Source organism: Pseudochaenichthys georgianus, chromosome 14 (assembly GCF_902827115.2).
Source record: "Pseudochaenichthys georgianus chromosome 14, fPseGeo1.2, whole genome shotgun sequence".
Classification (NCBI taxonomy): Eukaryota; Metazoa; Chordata; class Actinopteri; order Perciformes; family Channichthyidae; genus Pseudochaenichthys; species Pseudochaenichthys georgianus.
In genome coordinates this window covers 25,213,911-25,240,116 of record NC_047516.1, presented here as the reverse complement: position 1 = coordinate 25,240,116, position 26,206 = coordinate 25,213,911, and the positions used below count along the sequence as shown (strand labels likewise).

At 41.2% G+C, this 26,206-nt stretch overlaps 2 protein-coding genes across 6 annotated transcripts; both read right to left on the bottom strand.

Annotated features, from left to right (window-relative positions):
- Positions 1 to 57: 57 nt before the first annotated feature.
- On the bottom strand, positions 58 to 18,106 carry taf1 (TAF1 RNA polymerase II, TATA box binding protein (TBP)-associated factor). 3 transcript variants are annotated; one of them, XM_034098912.1, is made up of 42 exons: positions 17,758 to 18,106; positions 17,102 to 17,216; positions 16,780 to 16,903; positions 16,577 to 16,693; positions 16,192 to 16,314; positions 15,805 to 16,046; positions 15,486 to 15,701; positions 14,665 to 14,907; positions 14,352 to 14,583; positions 14,090 to 14,197; positions 13,822 to 13,989; positions 13,284 to 13,411; positions 12,739 to 12,846; positions 12,445 to 12,618; positions 12,169 to 12,342; positions 11,733 to 11,837; positions 11,417 to 11,617; positions 11,190 to 11,331; positions 10,213 to 10,343; positions 10,051 to 10,131; positions 9,803 to 9,952; positions 9,594 to 9,713; positions 9,150 to 9,325; positions 8,821 to 9,053; positions 8,500 to 8,707; positions 7,950 to 8,121; positions 7,597 to 7,808; positions 7,309 to 7,417; positions 7,116 to 7,214; positions 6,475 to 6,652; positions 6,296 to 6,363; positions 5,396 to 5,518; positions 5,204 to 5,296; positions 5,010 to 5,094; positions 4,847 to 4,914; positions 4,104 to 4,220; positions 3,682 to 3,789; positions 3,548 to 3,557; positions 3,419 to 3,501; positions 2,756 to 2,978; positions 2,142 to 2,313; positions 58 to 842 (listed from the first exon to the last, which is right to left on the bottom strand). In XM_034098912.1, exons 2-42 carry the CDS (start codon positions 17,213 to 17,215, stop codon positions 620 to 622), a joined length of 5,961 nt encoding a protein of 1,986 aa, XP_033954803.1. In that variant the 5' UTR covers position 17,216; positions 17,758 to 18,106; the 3' UTR covers positions 58 to 619. The 3 variants fall into 3 exon arrangements, with proteins under 3 accessions (XP_033954803.1, XP_033954800.1, XP_033954801.1); XM_034098909.1 differs by lacking the exons at positions 3,419 to 3,501; positions 3,548 to 3,557; XM_034098910.1 differs by lacking the exons at positions 3,419 to 3,501; positions 3,548 to 3,557; positions 3,682 to 3,789.
- Positions 18,107 to 18,846: 740 nt separating this feature from the next.
- fam76b (family with sequence similarity 76 member B) lies at positions 18,847 to 25,101 on the bottom strand. Of its 3 annotated transcripts, none has more exons than XM_034099316.2 (10): positions 24,583 to 25,101; positions 23,714 to 23,778; positions 23,558 to 23,612; positions 23,273 to 23,428; positions 21,831 to 22,018; positions 21,637 to 21,687; positions 21,466 to 21,549; positions 21,195 to 21,330; positions 21,003 to 21,104; positions 18,847 to 19,981 (listed from the first exon to the last, which is right to left on the bottom strand). In XM_034099316.2, the coding sequence occupies exons 1-10, from the start codon at positions 24,667 to 24,669 to the stop codon at positions 19,895 to 19,897; spliced, it is 1,011 nt and encodes a 336-aa protein (XP_033955207.1). In that variant the 5' UTR covers positions 24,670 to 25,101; the 3' UTR covers positions 18,847 to 19,894. The 3 variants fall into 3 exon arrangements, with proteins under 3 accessions (XP_033955207.1, XP_033955208.1, XP_033955209.1); XM_034099317.2 differs by having other exon boundaries at positions 21,195 to 21,327; XM_034099318.2 differs by having other exon boundaries at positions 21,472 to 21,549.
- Between the last annotated feature and the right edge of the window lie 1,105 nt (positions 25,102 to 26,206).

The following is a 26,206-nucleotide window of genomic DNA, read 5'->3' as shown; positions in this document are numbered from 1 at the left end:
CCATCTCTGGTGTGGGTGTGGTCTTTAGATTAAACAATATGGAAGAACAAGAGGATGTTTGTTTTTAAAACCAGATTTAAACCACTTTATTTCACAAAGCTTCAATCTTTTTTAGCACTTGGAGTTAAAACAGAATACTAAATACAAACGATGCTCATTCTATACATTTCCTGGGCAAATTTAAACAGAGGAAGAAGTTAATGTTTAATATCTCTAACGGCAGCTTAATGTCTTTTAGAAGTACATGAACATGTGTTTTTCAAAGAGCTGTCTAATAACCTACAGTGTGTTTATTCTATGTTTTAATCAGGAATTGGGATAGAAAAGTTGCTTCTTAACAATTTGAAAGCGCAGTATATGATTGAGTTTAAACGGTACAAAACAAATGTACATAGATGTCAAGATACAACTTATAAAAGGCAAAGTGAAATGTACAATATGCTGTGTGTCTCTTAACTGTAGGTGCAGCAGAGCTTACAGTAGAGGAGCAAGCTACAAACGATAATTTACAAAAGTATGTACAACATTTTCTCCATGGAAATCTTATTTTCTCCACATAAAACTGTGATTATAAACAATGTTTTCCGAATATTGCGGGTAGAAAGAAAAGAAAATGTCACTAGGTTTCAGAGTCCATGTCGCTGTCTCCTCCTATTGATCTGAATTCTTCGCTCTCCTCGTCTTCACTGAGCTGGACCTTGGAGAGCACAGCTGGGGCTCTCCTCTGTGCTTCATCTTCTTCATCTTCCTCCTCCTCTTCACTGATGCCGTATTCTTCTCCGTTTCCCAGGCTGGAGGGCTGCAACTGACTCCGGATCTCTGGCTCCTCATAGCTGCCGTAACTGAGGCAGAAGAGAGGGGAGTCAAACAAGAGGTGTTTTAAGATCTTCATCAAATCAAACCCTGTTTTCAAAACTATTCATATACAGTATGTCGTTATTAAGCAATGTATTTACCTCTAATATAATCACATCTCTGTATTAGTTTTATTGTTATAGCTAATTGTTATATAAGAAAATATAATCAATTGCTTTTTGTCAATGAAGAAAAATTCCTAAAAGAGTGACTTAAAGAAGTTGCTTGTAAACATAATGGTACAGTTCCACTACAGCGCGGATCGCGGTTTAAGCGGGCCCGTTTTTGGTGACGTTTCCACTAGGCGTAGTTCCGGCTAGCGGGTACTTTTTCACAGTTTTCTGGCTCTCCAAAATCGAGGTTCTTTCCGGGCCAACAACCGGGCTGAGTATGCTAAACTAGTGAGAGAATCGCTGGCAACTACAACAAGATGAACATATTTGACCGTGATTTAATTGTAATACACGTTTCAAAATGATGCCGAAGTAACAACATACTGATACCGGTTAGTAAAAACCATGAATTAATGCTTTGACAAGTCTGCAGACAGACGGCAGGCGAAACACCTTTTAAAATGCGGGGGGTGAGGAGCTCGACATGAACTGTCAACAGGAGGGCGGGGGGAGCCTCGCTGCGGGGAAGCAGTGTGTGGACCTGTCAGCGCAACTTACATGATGCCGAATTTAACAAACACATTTTAATAATTGGTTTAAACGGCGTAATAATAAGGACGATCGTCCGTTCTGTGATTCTCCAGAGCACACAGATGGCCAGTCCGCCCCTTTGTAGCATATTATTTCGATGAGAGATGAGCAGATCGCCACTGGGCTTTCAACTAAAGATACAGCCACGCAAAAACTGCCGCATTTGTACAGCTCCTTACGGGTACTGCAATTTGTGAAGTGTTTCCTCCGTGGTGAAACGATCAGCACTGCACCACGGAGGGAAGCGGCTGCATTGCTTCCTTCTGCCGGTAACGGGGAGACGCGCTCTGACGGAGGTCTCGTTCAGGATCCGAAAATACAATTTAAATATTTTGCACACTTATTCCATTTATTCCTAGTGTGCCACTGGTTACGGTGCCGCGTGCCAGGGGTTGCCGAGCTCTGCTATAGTTACTACCCCAGTTCCTAAACTGTAATGGAAACGCAGCATAAAGTGAGCCTGGCCTACCAAGGCCTAACTATACCGTACTAAGCCGTGCGAGACCCTGCAGTGGAAATGCGCCATTATTAGCCTCTTAATTCCTCAGTACAGTTACAGAGAATGATCGGCTTCAGTTGTACCTGACGTTGCTGTCTTCCATGTGAGGAACATCAGGCCCGTCCCCTTCATATGACATCATGCTCTCGTCCTGCTCCATAGTGGCTCGGGCCGTCTCCTGAGTTCTCCGTGGAGGAGTGGGTCGCACGTACAACTCTCGGTCAGAGTCACTGCCACTCTCCGACAGCTGTATGGCTGGAGGGGAAACACAAGGCATCAGGACAAATGACACGCAACTCAAAACAACATGAGAGGCTACACATGGTTTTCACAAAGGATTCTTTATTATTATTATTATTATGCAAAATGCACTTTTTGATGTCTTTTATGCATAAATATGTGTCCCCGGTGTTGGGGAAATATTTTCCTAGGCCCATTCCTTTGACCCAGTTTATCAGTTTGTTGTTTATTTATTTTTAAAGCTACGGCACCAGAATAAGCCATTCTCTAACGGCGCTGAAACAGAGGGGTATGAGGCAGCGCTAGAATACCCCTTCATAGACATGTTTTTTATATATCTGAGACCTATAATATATGCCTAAATAATATAATAGGAGACCTTTAAGTGTAAATGTGCAGCACAATACTGCTGTCATGCACAGCTGTGACCATTTTCTGCTGCCTCCCCAGGACTTACAGGAGAAGGGGTTGTCGCCCTCCTCTTCGCTGGCGTCGTCCTCTCCGTCAGACATGAGCAGATCCTGGTACAGGACGCTGGCCTGTGCCGGGCGGTTAGATAGTCCGTCGTCTTCCTCCTCCTCCTCCTCCTCTTCTTCATGGTCGAGCATCTGTCTGCGAGGGGGCAGCAACATGTCCTCTTCGTCATCGTCGTCCTCGAGATCTCCGTCTGCGTCCTCGGCCTCAAAAGACAGGGCAGACAAATATGTTATAAACACTTAACCAAGAAGAAAGCAAGCTGAAGCGTTAGTAAATGTGGAGGTACATACAAATCAAGAAAATAAATCATTCAAATAGTATGATTAAATAGCACAAAGAGAATGTTTGAAAAGTGCCAGTCTGACAAAGAAAGAGATGAGTACAATTCCCAAAGCGTGAAAATATTAACCCCATTTCACCTCAACCAGGCCATCCAACTGCAAATATTAGAAATAGAAGAATAGTTTGTTTATTCTTGAATTTTTGCTGGATTCGAATATTAGGCCTCAGAAAAGGCTTGAGCCGAATTTGAAGTGATTTAGGAACTCGCATGAATATGTGAGCGTACTTGGTGGCAAATGTTCTTTTGTGTCTGAATGTACTGTAGCGGTGACCTCAAATCTACATCGTCTGTCTTTCTTACAGGAGCAGGAGTTTTGGGATTGCCATCATCTTCCTCCTCAAAGCCTTCAAAGTCCACATCTGACTCTTCCTGCCGTGGCGACCCTGCGAGATCTTTTGTCAAAAGACAGAGATGGTCTTATAACTACACTGATTCTAGTCTGTTATGTTGTCTGTAATGTTGTGTTGGTTCAAAGATTGCCGGTGATCAAGCTGTTTGCTCTGAGGATAGTTTGAGGAGAGGTGGCATGTGGTTGCGAGCCGTTTTTCTGTCTCTCTCCATACCTGCCCCCCTCTCTTCTCTGGAGCAACCACTAGCGGTCCCTCAGAGAACAGGCTGCTGTTGTCTCTGGGCAGACTCCCTGACGCCCCGCTGTCAAACAGATCAGCAGGCTGGCCGACACCACACACAGCGACACACACAAAGGGAGAGGCAGGGCGAGACAGCAGGAGAAACACAGGGTGGGAGAAAGGAGAAACTACAGTAAGGAAACTAGAGTGAAACATTCTGGAAAGGAGGGTTAGTGCAGAGACTAAGGAAGAAATTAAATGGTTGGAATCACTACAAGGAGTGGAAAGGAGACTAGTGCCCAAAGAAAAGTATAGACTACCAGAAGTGGCACGTTATAAATAGCTGAAAGTCTAGAGTCTATGGTCAAAGAAGGAAGATACCCAAGAATCCACCAATCACTGAGCTGCTCTCCTACCTGCGGTGTGTACGGCCCGGGCGTCATCGGGTCCAGACACTCCAGGTCTGCTGCATCCAGAGCCGCCTCTTTAGCCGTAGAGATGTCTTTCTCCAGCTGCGTCAGGTGCTCATCGTACTGGAGGAACAATGTCGGTATTACAGCAATGATTTATGTTTTTACTCCCGTCTTAAATCATAAAAAAGTTGTGGTCTCCCATAGCGAATACACAGAAAACCACCTCTGCACATGATTCATCATTTCATTTTAATGGCCAAGCAATTAGCAATGAGTTTAAACAAGATGTGAATTCAGCGCAACACTAAACAAGAAACAATGAAAACACTAACAGCTTCACTCTGCTACACGCGTGTCTTTCTTTTATTGTGTTCCCGAGTGCACATTTTGAGTGCTTGCAAGATATATTTGGAGAGATCAAGGGCAATCTATTAGATGCACAGTATGATTTATTGTTTAGCTTCTTTGTTACATAATTCTACACAATGTCAATATATATATATATATATATAGTTGTAACTATTATATAAGACAATAGGGGTTGTAAATATCTGGAGGGATAACTACTCATTAGATGGAGAAGGTTCTTTATAAATGTTCATCTTGTACACCCTTTTAGATTGTTAGCATCATTGCTCTACAGCTGCTCTGGTCAGATGGTAAAGCCCAGCCCGATGTGAATGACTGCATACATAACTCATTAAATGCCACTTCCTCCTTCCTCCATGGCAAAAGACTCAACGTACCTCTGCCAAGGTTTGCTTGCACACACTGATAATATCCAGAGCCGTCCTAGTGTAAGGACTCTCTGCGCCTGTGGAAGAAACAAAGAGAGGAAATGGAGCTTAAAGCAACATCTTTACCTCAATATGGGACTGTAAATAATCACGGCGATGTTAACTCAATTACCATTGTACTTGATACTGTTGGCGTGGATGAGACTGACGTCAAAAAGGAACACATCCCGGTTCTGGTATTTGTGTTTGGAAATGTTCTGTTGAAGCAGGAAACACAAATCAATAAAGAGGCACAGTTTCTGCATGGCTGATTTAAATATTCAATGAGTTGTTCTTTTTGAAGATGACACCTTGTGTGACTCTTACCTTGCGGACGTTCTCCAGATCCATGGGGCACACGATGACTTTGTAATAATCGGGGACAAACTTCTTGTTGACAGGATGGTGGAACGGCCATGACTGTAGTGAAGGGAGGAGTTCAGACATGAGGTCATCAACTCATTCTGCATGTGAACTGATTAAGATGAAATAATAAAAAGTTAAGGAGGGATGACTCACATCGGGAACAACCATCATCTTCTGGGTCACGATGTTGTCCAGGATGAAGGAGAAGGCCACCTGATCGTCATCATCCAGCAACGGGTTGATGGCTTTCTCCAGCCTCACCAGCCTGTCCTCCTTCTGCACACACACAAACACACACATGGGTTTTATGGTTAATGTGAACATTGACAAAAAATAAAGCGCAGCAAGACAAAACATTAACATTAACATTAAAGGTCTCCTATTATGTTATTTTTAGGCATATATTGGGTCTCAGATATAAAATATATTAAAAACTGATCTATGATGTGTTTTGCTCAAAATACCAAACAGATCATGCATTTTAGAAATCCCTCATATCCCTCTGTTTAAGCCCTGTAAGAGAATGGCTGATCTGGGTCCTTAGCTAATGCCTGCTCAGTATTCTACGAGATACTCAACTAAACACTGCCGTGATTAAACGCCATCATGTTCCAAACCACATCAAGGATTATTTCTGAAACAGTCTGGAGCTCAAATGCTTTTTCTCTTGCGGGTTTACCACAAGGTGAGTTCCTTTTTTTATTTCCTGCTTTTTTACACATGCTCTCTCCAGTACAGGTTAGCTCTGAGTGTTAGCGATGCTTGCTAACGTAAACAAAGACCATATTACGTCCAAAACAGTCGGGCATTGTTTCTGATAGAAAAGTTTCTGATAGTGCCGTGGGTCCGCATTTCCTATACTACGTCATATCGGACGCAAATCTGAATCAGCTCTGTTGTACCCCCGTTTTTAGAGAGTTGGTTACGGAGGAAAAGAGAGAGGGTTTTATTTTCTTACACTTTGTGAGTTCCCTGACGCACCGGGGACACATATCTATGTTTAAAAGACATCAAAAAGTGCATTTTGCACTTTAGGTCCCCTTTAACACTCACCTCTTTCAGCTTAGCATCACACAGGTCCAGCATGGACTGGGCCACCTGCGTTATGGGATGTTTTGCGCCTGGGGGAACAAAAACAGAAACCTGCTTTTAAACTTTGATGCAAGTTTAAATTGAAAGTCAAAAAACTGTAAAACTTGTGTGTTTTCAGAAGAGGTGGTTAAACACTCTACCGTTGTAGGTGGCGCTGTTTTTGACGACAACTTCCACGGCTTCACGGAACTCGTCCCTCGACGGGTAGAGTCTCTTGCGCACATTCTCCCTCAGCGTCTGCAGGTCCATGGGCCGCGTGATGATCTTATAGTAGTCCTTCACAACCTTGGCATTCACTGGTGTGTGGAACGGATACGTCTGCAAGGGAGAGAAAGAAGAAGTCAAGAGGAGAAAGGCCTTTATTCAAAAATTATATTTTGTTTATAATTTGTGGGATATGCGAATGTTTGTCAGGTTTTAGGAGCATTTTCGGGATATTTGACGTGTTCGCAATATGCTTCTATGTTGGGGTTCTTATCTCCGTATGCGACATACAACCTCCTGCCGGTTTACCATCCATAATACTGTTGGATACAAACCAATCAGAGGTGCATACCCAAAATACATGCCCACATTTCTGGTCAAATTGACACACACAGCTAGTTTGAAATATTATGGATGATTTTGATTGAATGAATAAAACAAAGCGGCTGTGTTTGCACACTCAAACAAGTCTGCCACTGTCAGAAAAAAGTCTTAACATATATAGCATATAAGTGGGAATACGAGTGGAATATCATTAACCATAAAAACATTTTGTCGAGGAGAATGCAGATCTTACATTAGGGTGGTCCCGCATGTCATTGATGACGCTCTCCAGCACAGAAGACAAGGTCACCATGGGGTCAGTGCGTCTGCGGTGGATGGCCTTGTGTGGTTTCTGTGAATGTAATGAAACAAAAACAGTGTAAAGTGTAAACTTTAGTAACTCCCAGATTAAAATATGTTAGAAGAAGCTGTGAAACATAGCTTACGTTAAGGTAGTCGCAGTGCACCGCGTTGCCTACGCGTCGCTTCTTCTTTTGGGGGAGCTGTTGTTTGGGGAACTTGAGCACTAAAGACTTTCTGCGCACCTCATCAGCACTGCAGGAGAAAATAAAAACATGAGGAACAACAGGGGATACAGGTGACACAACATTTATAAACACAATATAAGCGTGACTCACATTTAGAAAAATGCTGCAGTAATTGATTAATTAAACAGGAAGAATTTCACAATTATTTTCAAGTGTAAGAGAGGAGGAAGGAGGCGAATCCCTTACCTCTCGATGAGCTGTTTGCCCAGCACGATCTTGGTGCCCTCCACCTTGATCAGTTCCTCGTTGTCGTTGTGGATGACGGTCTTCTCCAGCTCCTCCTCCTGCTCCTCTGTCATGGCAACAGGGTTGGAAGGCGGCGCGTTGGTCTGATAGTAGAGCGGGCAGAACTTGTTGGTCCTCATGTGTCCGATGGCTCCACATGCTCCACACTTTAACTGGGGAAAAGAGGAATAACATTACAGATCATCTGACTGTGCACTGTGATCATAATACAGAGAGAACTACATTACACCAATGCAAGCCTGGCGAGGAAAAGCAAAGTGACAGAGGAGAGTAGTAATGATCCGTTCACTTACTTTGACCTTGAGGTCTGGCCTCTCTTTGAGTTTCTTGGCCTTCTTCTCTGGAGGTCCCTTAATCTTGTCCTTCTCCTGGTTTCTCTTCAGCCTCCTCAGCTGCTCCTGAATACGCCGCCTCTCCTTCCTCATCTCTTCTCGGTGTTGCTCATCGAAGACGGCAAACTTCTTTCTGCAACAACAAAGACACACAATGACAGCTGTTTTAAATTCACTGGTACAATCGGGATGAGGCGTCGAGTGTAATCTACAATTTAAGGCTTTATTTTTATGTATACTTTTTTTGTACGCTTTTGAACATCAATGGTTTTTTACTCTTCCTCCGTACACTCGTTTATTTACTGTTAGAAATGTTCCAAAAAAGACAAAACCCGAAGTAAAAAAAGGCAAAGATGAGCTTGATATCCTAAATTATTTTGAATCGTGACTAACCTAAAATAAGGAAATTGTATGTTGTTGCAAACAACAACTAATTGTATAATATAAAACTTCATACGTAAAGGGCAGACTTTTTAACAAAACCAAAGCACCAATTGAAACAGACACTCACATGAAGTCCTCGTCCTTGGTGGTTCTGATCCTGGTGTAGGCGTCGATGACGGAGGCCTTGCGCACCGTCTCGCAGCGGACATAATCCTTGCCGTCCTCATCCCTGAAGGTGCGGTAGATCTTGAGTCTCCGCCCTGTGGCCGCGGAGTTCAGGCTGGTGACGGAGGAGGTGTCGTCGTCCTTGTGGGAGCTGGTGGATAGGGAGCTGGCTGCAGAGTGAAGGAAAGGAACGATTACAGTAAGAGACCAACTGTTTTGAACCCAGCACAGCTGATAGAGATGTCCTCGGTGCACCGTGTGACTTTTAGGAACAGAGACTCACACAAGCCTTTGCGTCGCTCCTTGCGTCCCTTGTGATCACGATCGCTCTCCTCCCCCATCAGCATCCTCTGCAGCTCCTTCCTCTCCTGCTCCTCCCTCTCGCGGGAAAGCTGGGAGCTGGTCTTCTTGTTCTGCAGCATGTTCTCGATGTTCTTCCCCATCTCCTCAAAGTCACTGTCCTCCGCCGAGCTGCTGTCTGTGTCTGTAGAGAGCACCTCCCCCGACTCCAACACCCTGTGGTGGATGTGCAACAGGAAAAGGGACTTAAGGTGAGCTCAGACCGAATCCAGAATGATACATACAAAATAAGATTCTAAATTAGAGCGTCACTTGTTCTGCAGGTCAAAGATCCTCTGGCACTCTTCCTTGTAGCGCTCCTGGTGTTCCGCAACGGAGAAACGAGAGCCTCTGGCGAACTTGCTCATTGGCCCCTCTCCTGAACGCGCCTGCTCTGTGGACATCGTCCTCACCACGTCAATCACCTCCCAGCGGGAGAGCTTCTTGATCTAAATCACACAAAGGAAACAAAAGTTTAAAAAGACAGGTTGATAAGAATAAAAAAAAAAGTTTAAAATAAAGTTAATATGCAATTTCAGTGCACACCGTTCAACAGAGAGCAATTTCAGAACACTTGAACATGAATGGCTTTCTTTTAAAAGTGGTTACAGTTGTTGAAAATCTGAGGTAGCTTGATCGAGAAGTAGACCGCAGATTTCTTTTGTTCTGACTGAGAGTTAAATCACGAGGCTGTCCCACTTCAGCTTTAGGTCTTACCTCTTCCTCTGGAACTCCAAACTTGCGCAGCAGCTGCTTGGCGTTCTTCAGCGAGAGTCTCCTCAAATCAGCGTCTGTCCCCGTCACTGTCTTCTTGGCAGGCGTCGGCTCTTTGTCGTCCTGAAAAACCAAACTAGGTCAAAGTTTGTCTTTATATTTACACAAGGCAGAATATTGGGTTAGCACAATTTAGCTTTAAGCAGTCTGACCTTCTGTTGAGTGGGCTTGTTGGGCACTTTGACGTAGGAGAAGCCCTCTCCACAGCCTGTAGGATCGGCCACGCCCGACACCTCCAGCAGGCATTTCCCCTTCATGGCCGAAATGAAGGCTCTCGTTGTGTTCCAAGGAGCTGTCCGCACCTAAGATGTGTCACACAGGGTCAGCACTGTGTAAATCTGAAATGTTTTTTCGTATTTCAAATGACAAAGACACAACTTCATTAAGAAGGAACACATACCTCATCATCAATCTTCATCTGAAAGTCCTCTTCGTTCTCCTCGTCTGGAGCAAAGAAGGATTTCTCACCATATCCAGCATCCTGATGGGGTAAAATAAGTTATTGGAAACCGTGCCCAGACACTCACCTGTGTTTACCGTTCTGAGAGGCGGATACTGTTACCTTGAGTCTCTGCTCTGCCACGAGCATGCTGTAGTAAGCGCAGCACTGCTCTGGAGACACCATGGCCCTGATCTCCTCCTCTGTGGGCAGTCTGAAGTCCGGCTTCAGCACCCACCAGTTAGAGTCCATCCCTGGCGTGACGACAAGATACCGTTAGGGGTTTTCTCATATCTACAACCTTAACTTTTGAACACATAGTATTAGTAAGGGTTCAACAGAAGGTCATATAAATTGTATCTGTGCATCGCCACATTATTGTACACATTGAATCTGAACAAATTATACTTTTTAATCTGTGAGTAGTGCAGCATGACATTTTGTAGTAAAAAAAAAGAGATTTGCTCAAAATGTTTCCAATGTGTGAGCGCATGAAACATCTTTTTTGCAAAGGTTTGCTGTTATTCATTGAAATGAACCTCTGTAAATCTTTTTTTTGTTTCCATCGGATGTACAAAATGTCATGCAAAGCTACACAGCTCCTTGTGAATTAAAAAGATGTAATCAATATGTTTAGACATTTTTTACATATATAAATGAATTTGATTGAAATATTTATACGTTTGAATGTATTCATACAAAACCCTTTGCATATATTCAGATATGGTTATACAGAGATACATTATTTGACCCTTTAATGACTCCATATATTAAAGGCAACAAACAAGTATGTTCGACTTATGAATTTAAAAGCATTACACAAAACCATAACTTGCTTATTTAAAGACTTGGCATGTTTTACCATGTGACCTCATACTGTCCTTATACTAAATCTTACCTTTCGTGTAATATCCATAGTAGTTGTAAAAAGCTCTTTCCCTGCTTAGATCCCTGTCTGTCAATTCAAGGCACACACTGCTGAGTTCAACTTCATAACCTCAATACGGCCCTGACATAGCACAACTGGATTAGGTTAGTCCAGCACATGATAATGATCACTGAATGGTGGGTGGACGGGGTTAGTGCTGAGCCTGGTCTACCTGTACGTTTGAAGTCAGCACAGAGCTTCAGCCGCTTCCTGATGCTGCTTTCTGAGTGTGAGGGAAACGCTTTCTTTATATCCTCCATGCGGATTCTCCGGGGCCGGTCCTTGCTCTTCCAGAACAGGCGGTAAATAAACACCTGCAGAGTGTGGACATGTGACAAGTGAGAATTTGGAACAATCCACAGCGCAAGTATCTAGGAGAGTTCAGGCAATCAAGCGCACCTGTAGGAAGTCTCTGATGTGAGTGTTTGCTCGCTTTGAGTTGGGCCCTTGAACCTCAAATAAGGGGCACTGCTGACCAACAACAAATATGTCAACAATCTCTCTAATGTAGTAGCCGTGTCGAGTTCTCAGAACCAAGAAGTCGGTCTCGGGCATCTTGTGCAGGTAGATAGGAGCACGGAAGAGGTTGTTCTCAAAAGCCTGAAAGAAACAAAGATGTACCATCACACTGTTTGCCAAGATAACAGAACAGCGAGGCTCTGCATATATTTGACTCTAATCTGAAAACGGAATCGTTGACTGTGATGGTGCTGACCGGCAGGAGCTGTCCAGGATGGAGGGAACCCAGGAAAGGGGATGTGTGGCAGTACACGGTCTCTCCATATTTACAGTCGGGGGCTCCAGGATCCTTTCCAGGTTTCTGAAGAGTACAAATAACAACGCCATAAAGATGATTGTTCAATGTTAAACATGATGTGGAATATCTTCAATTAAAAGATTGAGTTGGGTAAGAAATGTATATTTCCAAAGATTGCATTTTTTTGGTGTTTTATTCCACCTGTATTTAAATATGTAGTTTGCAATTGTCGTTTAAATTAATTATATATATATTAACACCATAATAACATGGAAAACTATTTTTCAAATGGAAAAAATGTACAATCAAAATGCTGACAATTTTAAACAAGTTGGCAAGTCTTGGCTAAAAGAAAATCCCAACGTCACAAGGCGAAAAACTAAAATAGACTCACCCTCTTGTAGTAGTTCTTGATCTTAGTGGCCAAGCCGACTTGCATGATGAGAGGCGGGTACTCTTCACTGTACTCTGCCAGGATCAGATCTCCATCTTTACCCGTCAGGTCCTGCGGGGTTCGCATGAAGAACATGTCTCCTCCTCCTGCTGCCTGTCGCTCTTGCTCTCGCATCTATACAAAACAAATATATTCAACACATACACTCGGTTAATGAACAAAAGCACAAAAAGGTTATCTGAATGCTCTGAATACAAAGTGCTTGTTTTGCCTCACCTTGGCCTTCTTCTTAATGTGTTTGAGCAGCGGCTGCACAGCGTGAGGACCCGGCTGAGCCACAGATCCGAACGAGTATTTCTTCAGAGTCGGGCGATGGAACTGCCGCAGCTTCATGGGCCCCATGTGAGTGGGGAAGAAGGGCTGCCTCAGCTCCAGGGCCGAGATGGAGTGCTGTTTGACATATTCACTCAAATGATAAGACATCGACACTTCAAATTACAACAATTTAAAGCATTTTCATTTTGATCATGCCCTGTTGGCTCCATCTTTATTTCCGTGGGCTCCACTGACCTGAATGATGTTGCCACCGAACGTCCCCCTCAGGCCCTGCTGTTTGGGATAGTAGAACTCATCATTGGAGAGGTTCCAGGGGTCCTTCACTTCAGGCTGGGACATGTTCTGAGTGGAGAGAAACCATATTTCCCAATCAAAGTAATGTTAATGTTTTTTTAGAAATGTTATAGTTGCTCCTCACACTTGATGGTGCTTAACAACATGTGCATCCTCAGGGGCAAGTGTCCTGTCTACAGCTGGATAAAAACATAAAATGACATCCAACTTTTTCAGACTTTTGGACTACTGCGTTCTTGGAAATGTTTGGATGACAAAAGTTGGAAACAATCCCACAGCCACGACTGGAATCCAATTGTACAAATAGTCTATGATTGATAGAGGATAGGAACTATCAAATAAAGTCTTAATTCTGTCAATTTATTTGTATCTAGTTTGCATTTTCTGATACAAATGACACATCTTCACTAAAGCAGCGGACCTTGTGATCTGCCATCTCATAGAATCCACCATGTTCCTTCCTCTGCCCTGAGGAGGCAGCTTACCTGCTGTGGCTCATCTTTGATCACCCCTGTCTTCCCCAGCAGGATGCGGCTCTTTTTGATTGCCGTCTCCTTCTTATTTTCTTTTGACGGGGAGTGGGAAGTCATCTCCTCTTTTTCATTTGGCATTTCTACAGGGGACAGCAGTTTGTCAAAATAAGCCAACTATCCGCCTCAGCGCTCTGACAAACTGTAGTTAAAGTTTGTAGAATAGTTGTAAAATTATACAGATCCCTGTAGTCTTTGCATATACTGGTGTACAGGATTTTCACGTTTACCTACAAACTAATATTAGATGTTTTGTTTATGTAGATGATGTCAATTACACACAGTCACATACACATTTAGACATGTATTCATACAGGGGATATTTGTCTTTGTTATTGTGATTATTCAGCTTTCAAAAACAAACTGCGGAAAGGTCCTTCTGAACATTTATGCCCAATTTCAATGAAAGATGTCAAATTTGGAAAGATGTTATAATATCTATAATAATAATAAGGTAATATGTAGCCCAACAATATGTGAATCCTGAATATACCTAGGATGATATTCTCGTCATTGGGGTCCAGTGTAAGAACAGGTGGCATGAGCATGTGATCCATCTCCTGGTCGTCCCAGATAATGTTCTCTTCCCAGTGTCCATACACCAACTCCTCGCTGTCAATGGGGAAAATGGAGAACCAGGGAGAGCCTTCTTCATGAGAGGCTGAAGGCGGAACAAAAAACAAATAAAAGGCAAATGAGATGTTGTGACATAAAGGTCTGTTGAATATATTATGTGTACTTGGACCTAAACACGAACTCACTATGATGGTCATGGCTGTTTTTCTCCCGCTTCGAGCCAGTGATTGAAGGCATTTTTGGCATGGGGGGCGGCGTGGGTGGCACCAACAGGGAATTACTTCTCGTCAGACCTGTAAGATTGAATCGATAATAATACATGTATTTATTTACATTACAATATTACAGTGTGTCCTTGCTTGTGCCTCTGGGTTTTGTTTGGGTGACACACAAAAATAATATTGCAAGAGAAAAAAAAGATATTTGCGTTTCTTGTTGATTTCTTACCCTGCTGTGCGTTGTACGCGTTGGCGTTGCGGGTCATGCTTGAGGGCAGCCATCCTGCCAGGCTAGCTCTCTGAGTCTTTGCGCCCTTGTGTTTTACATCCTCCCCATTCCAGATAATATCTTCCTCCCATTTCAGTTGAGTAACCATCAGGAAGAGCTCATTCTCAAGGTCTGAAACGTCCTTATCTCCTCCATTATTTTCATTATTGTCGTCCTCTTCTCGCCTCAGAATCTAGAGATATATGATACACAATGTAAGTAACACAATCACCATATTATCTTGTTAGGGCTACAGATATTCACGCTTGCTTACCTTATGTGAAGTCTCTTTTATTTTTGTAAGCGTGTCGTGCTCCTGATGCTCACTGCTCTGCTCTTCTTTGAGCCTGAAGCCATAGTTGAAGTAGCTTCCATCCTCTGGGACGCCAAGCATGTCGTACCAGAGCTGGGCCGGACCGTATCGCCACTCTGCTACTTTAGGCCTGGCCTCTGTCTCCTTGTCCCCGTCACCACAAGTCTGGGAAAATTTGGATTCTACCGGAGCCATCATGGTTATCTGGACGGAAAAGAAAAGCGTGTAAAGTGCAGGATACGATGGGTTATGCCAGAGTACTACCAGATGCTTTGAGAGTCTATACAGGGATACCCACAGCTTAGGGAAAGTTAGATTTAAGAATATTTAAGACTTTTTGTATTGCTACTTGAATTTAATGCAAGACCTACTTCGCAGTAAGCCATTTCAAATTAAAACAACAAATGGGTAGAGTTAGGAACTTTTTCCAAGTTAGTTGTAACACAAAGCAATAGTGCTTCTGCTCTGAGCATCCCGATCACAAACATTTAACTAAAGGTTTAATTGTTATGGTCGTTGTTAAATTAATGCAAAAGGCATTGGGTATATTTAAATGTAATTTCTTTACAAATTATTGAGATTTTTAAAATGCAATGTCAGTAAGAGAAAAAATAAGCACTTAATTAGATCCTAATTCATATGTTTTAACAATTTTAGGACAATATTCAATTTGATTAAAGACATTTTGATTAAGCTCTTATTTTTAGATTAATAAAATCAATGCTATTTTTAATGATTTGTGGGAACTATTCTACAACAGCCTGTAACATTTGAAAATGTACCTCATCGTCAGAGAGACACTGCTCTGGTGGTGGAGGCAGCGCATACTCGTAAATCCACCCAGACTTTTTATCGGGGCTTGTCTCTGTGGGCTCTCCTTCTGGCGGAGGCGTCCCAGGCTGAGGGTCTCGATGCTTCCGCTTCTTCTTCCTGCGAGCACTCCTCCAAACTGACGGCATGTTCTTTCCAGGACCAAAGAGCCGTAAGAACCTAAGCACCTGGTGTAACATGCGGGAGACAGATGGCGTCAGTGGACTCCTTGATTTAAACACGATAATATGAATGTGTAATGATACAAATCAGTTCAGGACAGTCCCTTACCCTTCCAGGCCTGAACTCTGGGAAGAGCTCTGTGACTCCTGGCAGTGCTTTGGCAGCATCTTTCTCCATGATGCCAGCGAGGGGGAGGGTGAGACTATCTGGGGGGCCTCCAGCACCAGAGCCCTGGCAGGGACGGTCAGTTTCTGACTCAGAGTCTGAAGAGCTGCTGAAGTCGACCTTATCGACGTTAGAGGATGGTGCGATGATGGAGGGCAGGATGATGCCATCACCCTCTTCCCCAACTAGGAGGAGACGACGTTGGATATTTGTGATCTTAAGTACTAAAACCTAATCTGAATGTATTGAGTTTACAATATGATCCGTGTATACACTCAATAGTTGCAGCGCTGTAGAAGAGGACATTATTTTGAGTAAACATGCCCTTACCAGTTGGGCTCTGAGAGGCGGGTTCCTCTTTCTTTGCAGCGGTAGGAACAATGGGTGGTGGCGGAGGAGGCATAAGCTTAGAATCAATATCCTCGCAGTCAGCATCGTAGTCTTCCTCATCATCTAAGATTACAAATGTTTTGAAAATGTTAACAATCCAACAGTTTAACAGTATTTTGTCATCCGTGGTAGTGATGATGAAAATGGTGGTAAAAAGCAATATTGTTTGGAAAACATTTTAGAACCAAAAGGTGTTGGTTTGACTTTGAAAAATGTTGTGGAAAATGTGTTTTAATATAGATACATAGTTGCATTTTAAAAGATGATATTAGTTTTTCAACAATGAAACCACAAATGTGAGTCTTAAGGGCTGTGTGTGGATCACCTGTTTGCCGGCTGGGCTGCAGAGACCCCATGGCCTGACGGTATTTATTTGTCTCATCCTCCGCAACTTCACTGATGTCAGAATAATCCACAGCATCGTCTGTGCTTTTCACCCAACCTTAATCAGGAGAATAATATGAATGTCAATACATCCTGTTACTCAATAAATGAATGCAAGATTCATTTTTTTATATTCAAACAGACCATCTGCGTCCACATTCGTAGAATCTCTGCTGACGTCTTGATCATCCTCCTCATTTGCAGTGATCTCTGTAATGAGTGAGCTCAGACCAAGAGAACCCAAACCAGCTAAATGCTTTTTGGACTCCTGGGTGAAAATAAACAACAGACATAGATCAGAAAGATGCAACAAGCTGTGATACAGTAAACAGTAAGCTGTTTAAATATATTAATAATATACATCAACTCCATCGTGAACCTAATAATCTTTGTTTAATTGCTATGCACGATGATACTACCTAAAATGTAATGTTAAATGTTGTATTGGTAATCTTAAAACACCCACATCGTCCAGCACACTGTCATCCTCTAGCTGCCCATCTTCGTTGATGTTTCCAAAGAGGAAGCCAGTTATAGAGAAAGGGCGATCTTGGTCCTCATCGCTGTCTGAATCAGACATACTAAATGGAAACATTTTCAGTTTAGTGACAGGCATCTCAGTGATTGGTGAATTATCCTGAGCAATACATTCATACTGAAATCCATCAGGATGCATGTTTATCATTCATAGACTGTATATATAGAATGAAATAACTTGGAATAATCATTCCTACTTGGCGTTGCTAAATACTAATACATACATTTCTAGCATTTATGTTTCAAGAAAACGTTTAAACAATGTTAACAAATATTGGTAAACTAATATTAGTATTACAAATGTGGTATGATGTGATGTTGTTGCACATTTTGTGACTTGCCAATCACGCAATTGTAGTAATGCTAGTGAGAGGATGTTCTTACCATGACAATATGGACCATAAACAAATAAACTGCTCAAATGAACTAACAGATTTTAGGCAAACTCCATATCATCTGTATTGCAATGGTATAAGCGTTATAGCTTTAGCTAGGTGCGTACGTTAACATAAGTTGTGTAAGTAACGATTCATATAATGTACTATGATAACAACTAAATATCATAAATGTATAAGATGTACTTACCTTTCGTAACCAAACTTCAGGTTTAGTACGCTTGTGTTTCAGCCAGCTTGCTGTAGCTGTTGAATGCTAGCAGCTAACCTGCTAAACACAGTTCAGGCAGCGTATTACGTTAGCTATCTTAGCTAACGCTCGCTAGACAAAATAACTTGTAATACGTTAACTCAAATGTATGTAAACACATTTGCTTCCTTTGGCTGTAACAGCAATGTGAGGTCAAAATAAAATGTACAACAAATGCATTTTATGCAGTCTTTACACAGCCATGTTCGGTACAAACTTCTGTTTTTATTTTTGAAGCGGGCACTGTAGTGTACTGCAGCTAAGCTAACTAGCTAGCTAGCGGAAAGTCACTAACCGGATGGGAAGATTGAGGCGTTCAGGTACTCACTATAACGTGGTAAAATGCCGAGTATGTCAAGTGAATAGTCGTTTTTCAGAACGTTTTTTTTTTTTTAAACTGAACGTAAATATAAATAACAGAGCACCAATTACTTTAAATACACATTACAGCATGCTGCATGCAAAAACGTTAAATACCTATTTCCCCACTATTATTGACACCGGTGGAAGCCGCAGTCCTTTCTTCGGTTTGTGGCTTGCTAACGTTAAATGTCCAATACATTATTAACTTCCATACATTGTTCATATGACTATAAAACAATATGTCACTTTTGCTGGACTCTTCTCGCCTCTTGTATGTTTGCCAGGACAGAGGGTTTCTTTTTATGGAGCCAGTAGAGTGTCGGCGTTTGATTAATTTGATGTAGTAGGACATGATTTCGATGTTTTTCCTGTTTTAACAACTTCATCAGATCTTTTTGTTACTTTATACTATAACTGTCCTATCTGTGCAAATGGTATCCAAATTAAAATAAACTTTTGTTAAATTAACAATCACTTAACAATGAATAACAGGTTAAGCTGATTTATTTATCACACATAGACAAAATGAAATGATACATTATTTCTAGTTATAAAAATGTGAATACCAGCTAATTTAATTTTTTTTATATTATCTTAACTATAGAGGTTACAAACATCTAAAACAACTGTTAAACACTTAAATGGTCAATAAAAACAAACATACAATAACAGTTTAGCCAGTTTTAATAGTTTTAAAACAGTTGGTTTGGAAAAAAGTACAAAAGTGATCCTGGACGCCACGGTATGAAACCAGCCCAATAATGCATTATGATAGATGTGTTCCTTAAAAAGCATCTTCTACAGACATGTTAATTTCAACTGGCCTTACCATACACATACTGTACTCACTAAAACAGATACAAGCAATAGTTTAAATACAATGGCTGACCCCAGTAATACATTTACAAGTGATTCTTAAAAAACTAATTAAAAAGGGAGAGGGAGAAAAGAAGTCTGACCACAATGCCAACCGGTGTCTGGCAGTAAAATCATGCAGTATTACAATTTTTCCACTAAAGAGAAACAGCAAAGCACAACGGCTGTCACACAGTGAGTAAGAGGGCAGCCAAGAAGTGTCTCTCTGTCAGACAGCCTTTTAAAGTGTTCATTGTTAGTTTTGTGAATTGTTACTGAGAGGGTTCTCAACTGTTGAGAGGCAGCTCTGTGGTCACCCTTCCCACGTTTGCATACATTGTAAAGTTGCGCCGGATCTCTGTTGAAGAGAACTTGTCTTTTGCATTCACATACATTTAGAAAAATATAACTAATTGCTATTGAAGAAAACCCCAAAATGTGGATATTCTCTTAGTATGTTGTGAGGAAATAAAAAAGCTAAGAAATACAGTTGAATAAATAAATTGCATGAGATCCATAAAAATCAAGTGGATACATCGAGTTGACAGAATGCTGTCCACGTATGCACACCATGCGTTCTGTTTTGGCCCGGCAGTAATAAAAACGAGGGCTCCATCCTCCACTCAATCACACATCCCATGAGCCAGTGGGAAAGTTGCCATAAAATATCTAAAATATGCTGATATTAGAGAAAGGGTTCTTTGATTCAACAGTTTAGTTCCATGTACAACATGGTCTCTGTCGTTACCATTTCAGGAGTAATCAATGTTGATGGCAATGAGATTACACAAGAGGGAGACTTTCACAGTGTCATAACAATGAAGCCGCTCTGTGTTGTTACCCGTTGGCCAACCCATTGTTAGGGCAGCAGTGAACTTCCTGTTCGGTCAAACTTTTTTCCTTTAGAGAGGGAGGCGACTTGTTTCAGCAATTCCCTGTTCTTGCCCTGTGGAAACAAATGATACATGGTGGTAAATGCATAGTTCTGGCATTTTTGCACTCACAAAAACCATTAACATTTCAATTTGGCTGCTATAAATACATGTGAAGAAACATCACACGAATTGCAAAGCATGTACTTTTATACCTAACACTCATCATTCATCTGACCCTAAATGGTTTCCCAACATGGGTTAACTTTAAATGTTAAAAGTGTTCTGATAAAAATGGAGTAAGTCCAATCAGCATGAAAAAACAGCAGCAGCGGTGACACTAACAAAATAGCAATCATAATAAAAAAATAACATCAGAGTTGAACAGGAAATGGCCTAAATGACGCATTTTGTTCATAACACCAGTCTTCAAAGTTATGCAACAAGTGACTCATCCCTGGCACATATGACACACAAGCAGGATATGGGTCCAGATACTGCTTAACATTTTAAAGCAATTCTTTTTGCAATAGCTGCAGTTATACAACGTTATACATCGTACTTAAAATCACGTGGGCAAGAAGACAATAACAGACAAGGATCATCATCACCCCAACAGGTTTTTGCATTAAAAAACAACATTGTAGTAAGTATAACTACAAGATGTACTTGAAACAATCTCAGGAAAGCAAACTTAGATGTCATTGATTTAGCGTGTGCTCATTTCTACTGGGCCTTTCAGTCGTAGAAGAGAACCTTTATTTTAACTGACAAGATTGACAGTCAGTGATTGACAGGACTAACATTAAAGGCATTCTTTAGCAAATACTATACAACACACCTCCTTGGAAGATGTTCATTTGAATGTTTGGACTCTGTAAACCTCTTCAAAAAGAGCTAAATAACGAGTAGAACGTTTACATTAGAATCAACTAGGGCTGCACAATATATGATTTTTTATTGTCACTGTTGTCAACTTGCAGGATAAGCATATTGTGTAAGACTGCAATATTGTTTGAGGGTGTTATAAGGTGTGGAGTTTTGAGTTGAAACCTTTAAGAGACACCCGTCATGTGTGCATCTGTGGTTTCCTACCTGCTGGTGCTCCATAGACTCTTTGTGCGATTTATCCATTTGGTTCATCTTGACTCTCATGTTGGATTCCTGGTACTGAAAGTCTGCTTTGAGCTCCGTGAGCTAGAGGGGCAATGAATAATCAATACGTCAAACACATAGAAGGAACCAACGGTGATTTAGCATTTGACTCATTAGAGGGTGGTAACATACCTTTCGGTCCTTCTCTAGAATGGTTTGATCCTTCTGCTGCAGAACTCTCTTCAGTGACATCACTTCCTCTTTCAGCTGGCTGATGAGAATGAAGTTATCTGTTCCTCCAGAGTCCATTGACTGGGTGATGGAACTACTGAATGGGGAAAGGAAAAGAAACAAGGCCAGTATTAAGATGGGTAGTTAACATTTGGAAGAAGAAACACTTCAGCAGGATGATTGCAAAAGGAATGAGCATTTTTCCATAAAAAAAAAATCAATCTTTTTTTACCAATACCTGTCCCCGTTGGATGGCTTTAACTCTAGTTTTGGTTTCTTCTTTGGAGTCTCCTTCTGGATTGAAGAAGATTTATGGCTGCAAAGAACAATCAAAATGGTAAATTAAAACTGTTTGCCTTTTTTTCACTCTATTACGCAGTTGAGGTGAAAAGGGAAGTTTTACCTCTTATTCCACAGCCCCTGCTCCTGCTCTGGACTTAAGCTCCCACTTAGTCTGTGTGAGATAATGTAGCCATTAATTCCCTCGATCTACTTCCTACTTTTGAATGCTTCATATTAACAACCATCTATAGCATATTATACACAAGTGTCATTCCTCTGTTAAAATGCCCAACAATGACCCGACAGAGGACGTACTTGTGATGAGAGCTGCTGTGTCTGTGTTGTTGGTGGTGGTGGTGATGATGGTGAGGTCTGGAGTGGTGGTCTTTCTCATTCAGCGAGGAGGAGTTGGAGGAGCCGAAGCCCTTCCTCTGCTCCTTGGTCTTCTGCAGGACACGGCGGTAAGACAAGGTACAGAGCCAGCAGAGCAATTTCCCATCCACCTGTAAGACAAGAAGGATATAGTACTCCGTATTAGACTAGCTGTTACATATTCACTGTTATGTCAAACAGAGCCTAAGGCTTTAATAAATATAAAATAAAACAGATTACAAGTAGTCGGAAAATAATATATATGGATACATATCAATAACAAAATAGCTTAATTTTAATCAGAAATGAAATCATTAGAGCTACAAATATGTTTCATTTAAATACAAATCACCAATTAATAGGGATAGACAACAGGTGTGTAATGATTGCAGGCGGTCCTGCCTCCTCTGGCAAGCTGGGAGCAATCACCCTAATCACAGAGCCCAGTGCTGCATCCTGGAGAAGGATTTAAATAGTTGCTGTGTGCGATCCTGAAGCGTGTAGACGGGTGGCATTTCTACCAAGTCAGGAAGCCGGTAAGATCCATAATGTTGTGTGGGAGCTCCGCGGAGCCGCTAATGTTTATGTTCTGTTAGATAGTTTGCGTGTGTCCCACGTGTCTTGTTAGAACTCTACGCAGCATTGTTTAGATGTAGGTTTCGATGTGGTGTGCTAATTGTGCGGAACATTCTGAGCTTAGACGCTCTGTTATCGTCAGAAGGATAGGTAAAATAAGTATAAGTAAAAGTATTAATTTTGATTTATTAAACCTTTCTAATAAGATCCTGTTAATTGATTCCACTGAAGATTCCTGCTAAAAGGGGAAAAAATAATCTTGTTAAAGAATTCATTTGATTTATTAGAAGCATTGATAGTGAAGTCTTGTTTAATTCATTGAATACCTGTTAAAAGAGGAAAGAATCTTTTCTTGTTTAAAAATAATTTGATTTGTTAAGAACATTTCTAGTAAAGTCCAGTTAATTAAATCTGAGATTTTAAAAGAGCTTGGGTTTAAAGAAACTTATGTTTTTAAAATGGATATTTCTGCGCTTAGTCTGCTCAATCTATGTGCAACATATTCATAATTAAGGCAGCAGTTGCCAAACAAATTTATTGTTTACATGCTTTATTTACATGTTTTATTTATTTTTGATAACTTACAAATTCTAAAATGCATCTTTCTTGTTTTCAAAGGTTTTTCACCTGCATAAAGTAACCCAGTCAGCAAAGACATTTAAGTGAACTGCTAAAAGAAAAGCGGTGTCATTGGAGTGGAATCCTGTTCTCAAAGTGCAGTCGATGCCTCAAGTCCCTTACAAGTGGGGAATCTGCACAAAACCAGAGGAAACGTGACATTCACTGTCAGATGTGTGTGAGGTGTGTACCTTTCTCCTGCCTTCCTCCTTACGGTCAAAAGCACATTGCTGTTTGCACTGCTCACAGGTCTGTGGAGGTCCATATTTCTTCTCCGAGTTAGTACAGCGCTGACATTTTGTCCCGATAAAAGCTGCAATGATGTTACAGTACTGGCAGGGTTTGGGCTGTAAAGAGAGACAAAAGTTAATGTGAAAAATGTGTTTATTTTACATCATCGACTGTAAACAAATGCGAGTACAACACAATAAATACAACTGGAGTGCAAAGTGCTTCAAGAAGAACTTGTTACTTACTGTTCCAAACTGTTTGACGTTCTGAGCACACTTCTTGCAGATTGTATTGGTTTTACTGTAAATAATAAACTTGGGTTAGAATCCAAAAAAATGCACACCCTCTTAATGATAGCATATATTTGTGCTGAAATTCACCACAAGGCGGAAATCTCACACCTTTCCTGTTGAAACTCAGATCTGCAGAATGTGCACTTCACTATTGGATGTGCAATGCGACATTCCTGTGGCAACAAAACAAAGAAATGTTCTCATGAGTGTTATTGTGCTATTAAACTAGCACATCAGAAAGAACAGTGCCTCGCCTCATAACAACTTGTGTTTCGCAACAACACCCAACTATTTGGGCGTACACTGTACTGTATACAAGAAGAGAAATACGTTCCATTTGACTGATTTAGGTTGGTCAACACAAGATATTATTCCAGAAGGGATGGGCAGAGTAGGAAACATAAGCTCAATAAACTAGAGCCGATGTTGGATACAAGTGGCATTATCTAATAGTGAGAAAAACAATGATACACCAACTAATGTTTTTGAAGTTTTCATTGACCTTGTGCTTTAACTATCATGTACAAAGAAAAGTTCTGACTATAGGAAATACAGTGATAAAACTGTCAATTTTGTCTATACTACCTTCTTTTAAAATATATGATTCAGTGCAGACTTGGATGTTTAGAAACACACTTTAGAATAAAAATCTCTAAACAAGGCAACAAGTATGTACACCCATGGCAATTCCTAAAAACTAAAATTGTTTTAAACCCTTAGTAATTATTGTGCAGTGTAATTATTCAGTAGGACTGAGTTTTAACTCGACGTATGACATGATCTAATCAAGATTACACTCTCTGTATTAGCGCTTCCAGGTTGGACAGATAAATGCTGTTACATAATCTGGCTTGTCGAAAGAGCATCACACCACACGGCATCAACCCCTCACAAAACATCAACAGTTTTACGCTTGGGATTTGTTGTTGAGTATTGTTTGAAGACATCCTCGACCCCACACACACACATCCAGTTACCTTGCACAGCTGCTGGCCCTGCGACAGCTCCTCGAAGGGGTACCGCTGGTTACACTTCGTACAGGCGTACAGAGCCGACGTTGCCATTCTCGCTGAACTGATGTCACCGAGCTAGATGAGGTTAGCAGAGTCCAACTGCAAATTGACCGGATTACCGACGCTATTTCCTTTCTAGCCCTTTCGCTAATTCAGGACTGAGAACACTCAAACAGCGCTGGCATCCACTGTTAGCTAACGTTAGCTAGCTCGGCTAAGTAGCGCTGGGCAACACAGAAATAGCTTAGCTGGAGGGAGCAGGCGAAGAACAATAAAATCCAAATATTTGTTATCTTTATCACGTTATCCAACCCGACCAACTTCAGACGAGTCGTTGCTAAAGTCGCGGAATAAGCAACCCGTTAACATATATCTGTCTATTTGTATTAAGTTTCCACTGTTCTCGCCAAGAAAGGTATTTTCCTGTTTTCCTTCTCTCTTTTTGTATCAACGCCGTCGTCGTCATGTAACAGGAAGTGAGCTCCACAAGAAGAAAGGAAACCTATCGCGACACAACATCCGTCCGCGGGATTTACTGTTTGAAATGCGCAGAGCCAATCACAATCGTGGATACTTTATATTTATTTATTTTGTATTTAGTTTCTAATACAATCTTAATCTATTTTATTTGTTTTTATGTATGCATACTATTATATATTGGCCACTATCCATAATCGGGTATAATTATGTAAGTAACTTGAACAATTGATTTAATTACTAAAGTCACGACTATTTTTTTTTTTTTTTTATTGCATCCAGTTTGCCTGTGAGGAATTGTGTAATTATTGTGCATAGTTTGAAATGGAAACAATCATATTATTTTGAATTCTCGATTCATCTTAATCTTACAAATGTTATTTTTTTATTATTAGAAATCGAGATATGTTTTGTTTCAGAAAAGTTCTCGTGTAGTTAAAGTCATTCATAAGAGGGTATGAATACTAAAGTGGCTGCTGTAACACATAACTATGAATTCTATACTGGATACCTGTACTGTTGATACTGTCTGTCATCCTTTAAGTAACCAATCTTAACATGGGGCCCAAAATCACTGGTTAATACCCTCAATTAAAGGTGGGGTAGGTACGTTTCAGAAACCGGCTCGAGATACAGTTTTTGTTATATTCCATGGAATGCTCTTAACATCCCGATAGCAATGAATATCTTAAGTGCTTTGACAACAAATCCATAAAAAAATGCCATCTGTAGAAGCCGTAATACTGTAAAAAGTACAACCAATGGACTAGATGGCCTACCTGCCTGTCAGCCTTCCATCGGGGCACAAACTTATCTCATGCCCTCATTGGTCATGTGCGCCTTCGTGTGTGTGTTGGAGGAGGGGCTCTATAAGGAAGTGGCAGATTTTCTCCGGTTGTGTATTTTCAAATTCTAGCGATCTCGAGCCGGTTTCTCAAACTTACCTACCCCACCTTTAAGATATTCATTGCTATCGGGATGTTAAGAGCATTCCATGTAATATAACAAAGTGTATCTCGAGCCGGTTTCTGAAACTTACCTACCCCACCTTTAAACATTTTTTTCTTAATGTTCTAAAATTGTTTGGGCCCCTGTCAGTCACGGGGCCTTA

Bases quoted from the DNA above. Each gene is read 5' to 3' on its own strand.
- taf1 (XM_034098912.1), bottom strand. From the start codon at position 17,215: ATGTCTGATTCAGACAGCGATGAGGACCAAGATCGCCCTTTCTCTATA. The intron at 14,198-14,351 runs GTAAGAAATCAA...TCAATCTTACAG, and splicing joins CGCGTACAACGCACAGCAGG to GTCTGACGAGAAGTAATTCC. The intron at 5,095-5,203 runs GTAAGAGTCACA...CTGCTTCAACAG, and splicing joins ATCTGGAGAACGTCCGCAAG to AACATTTCCAAACACAAATA.
- fam76b (XM_034099316.2), bottom strand. From the start codon at position 24,669: ATGGCAACGTCGGCTCTGTACGCCTGTACGAAGTGTAACCAGCGGTAC. The intron at 23,613-23,713 runs GTGTGAGATTTC...TATTATTTACAG, and splicing joins TCTGAGTTTCAACAGGAAAG to TAAAACCAATACAATCTGCA. The intron at 21,105-21,194 runs GTATGTTACCAC...TTGCCCCTCTAG, and splicing joins TTCTAGAGAAGGACCGAAAG to CTCACGGAGCTCAAAGCAGA.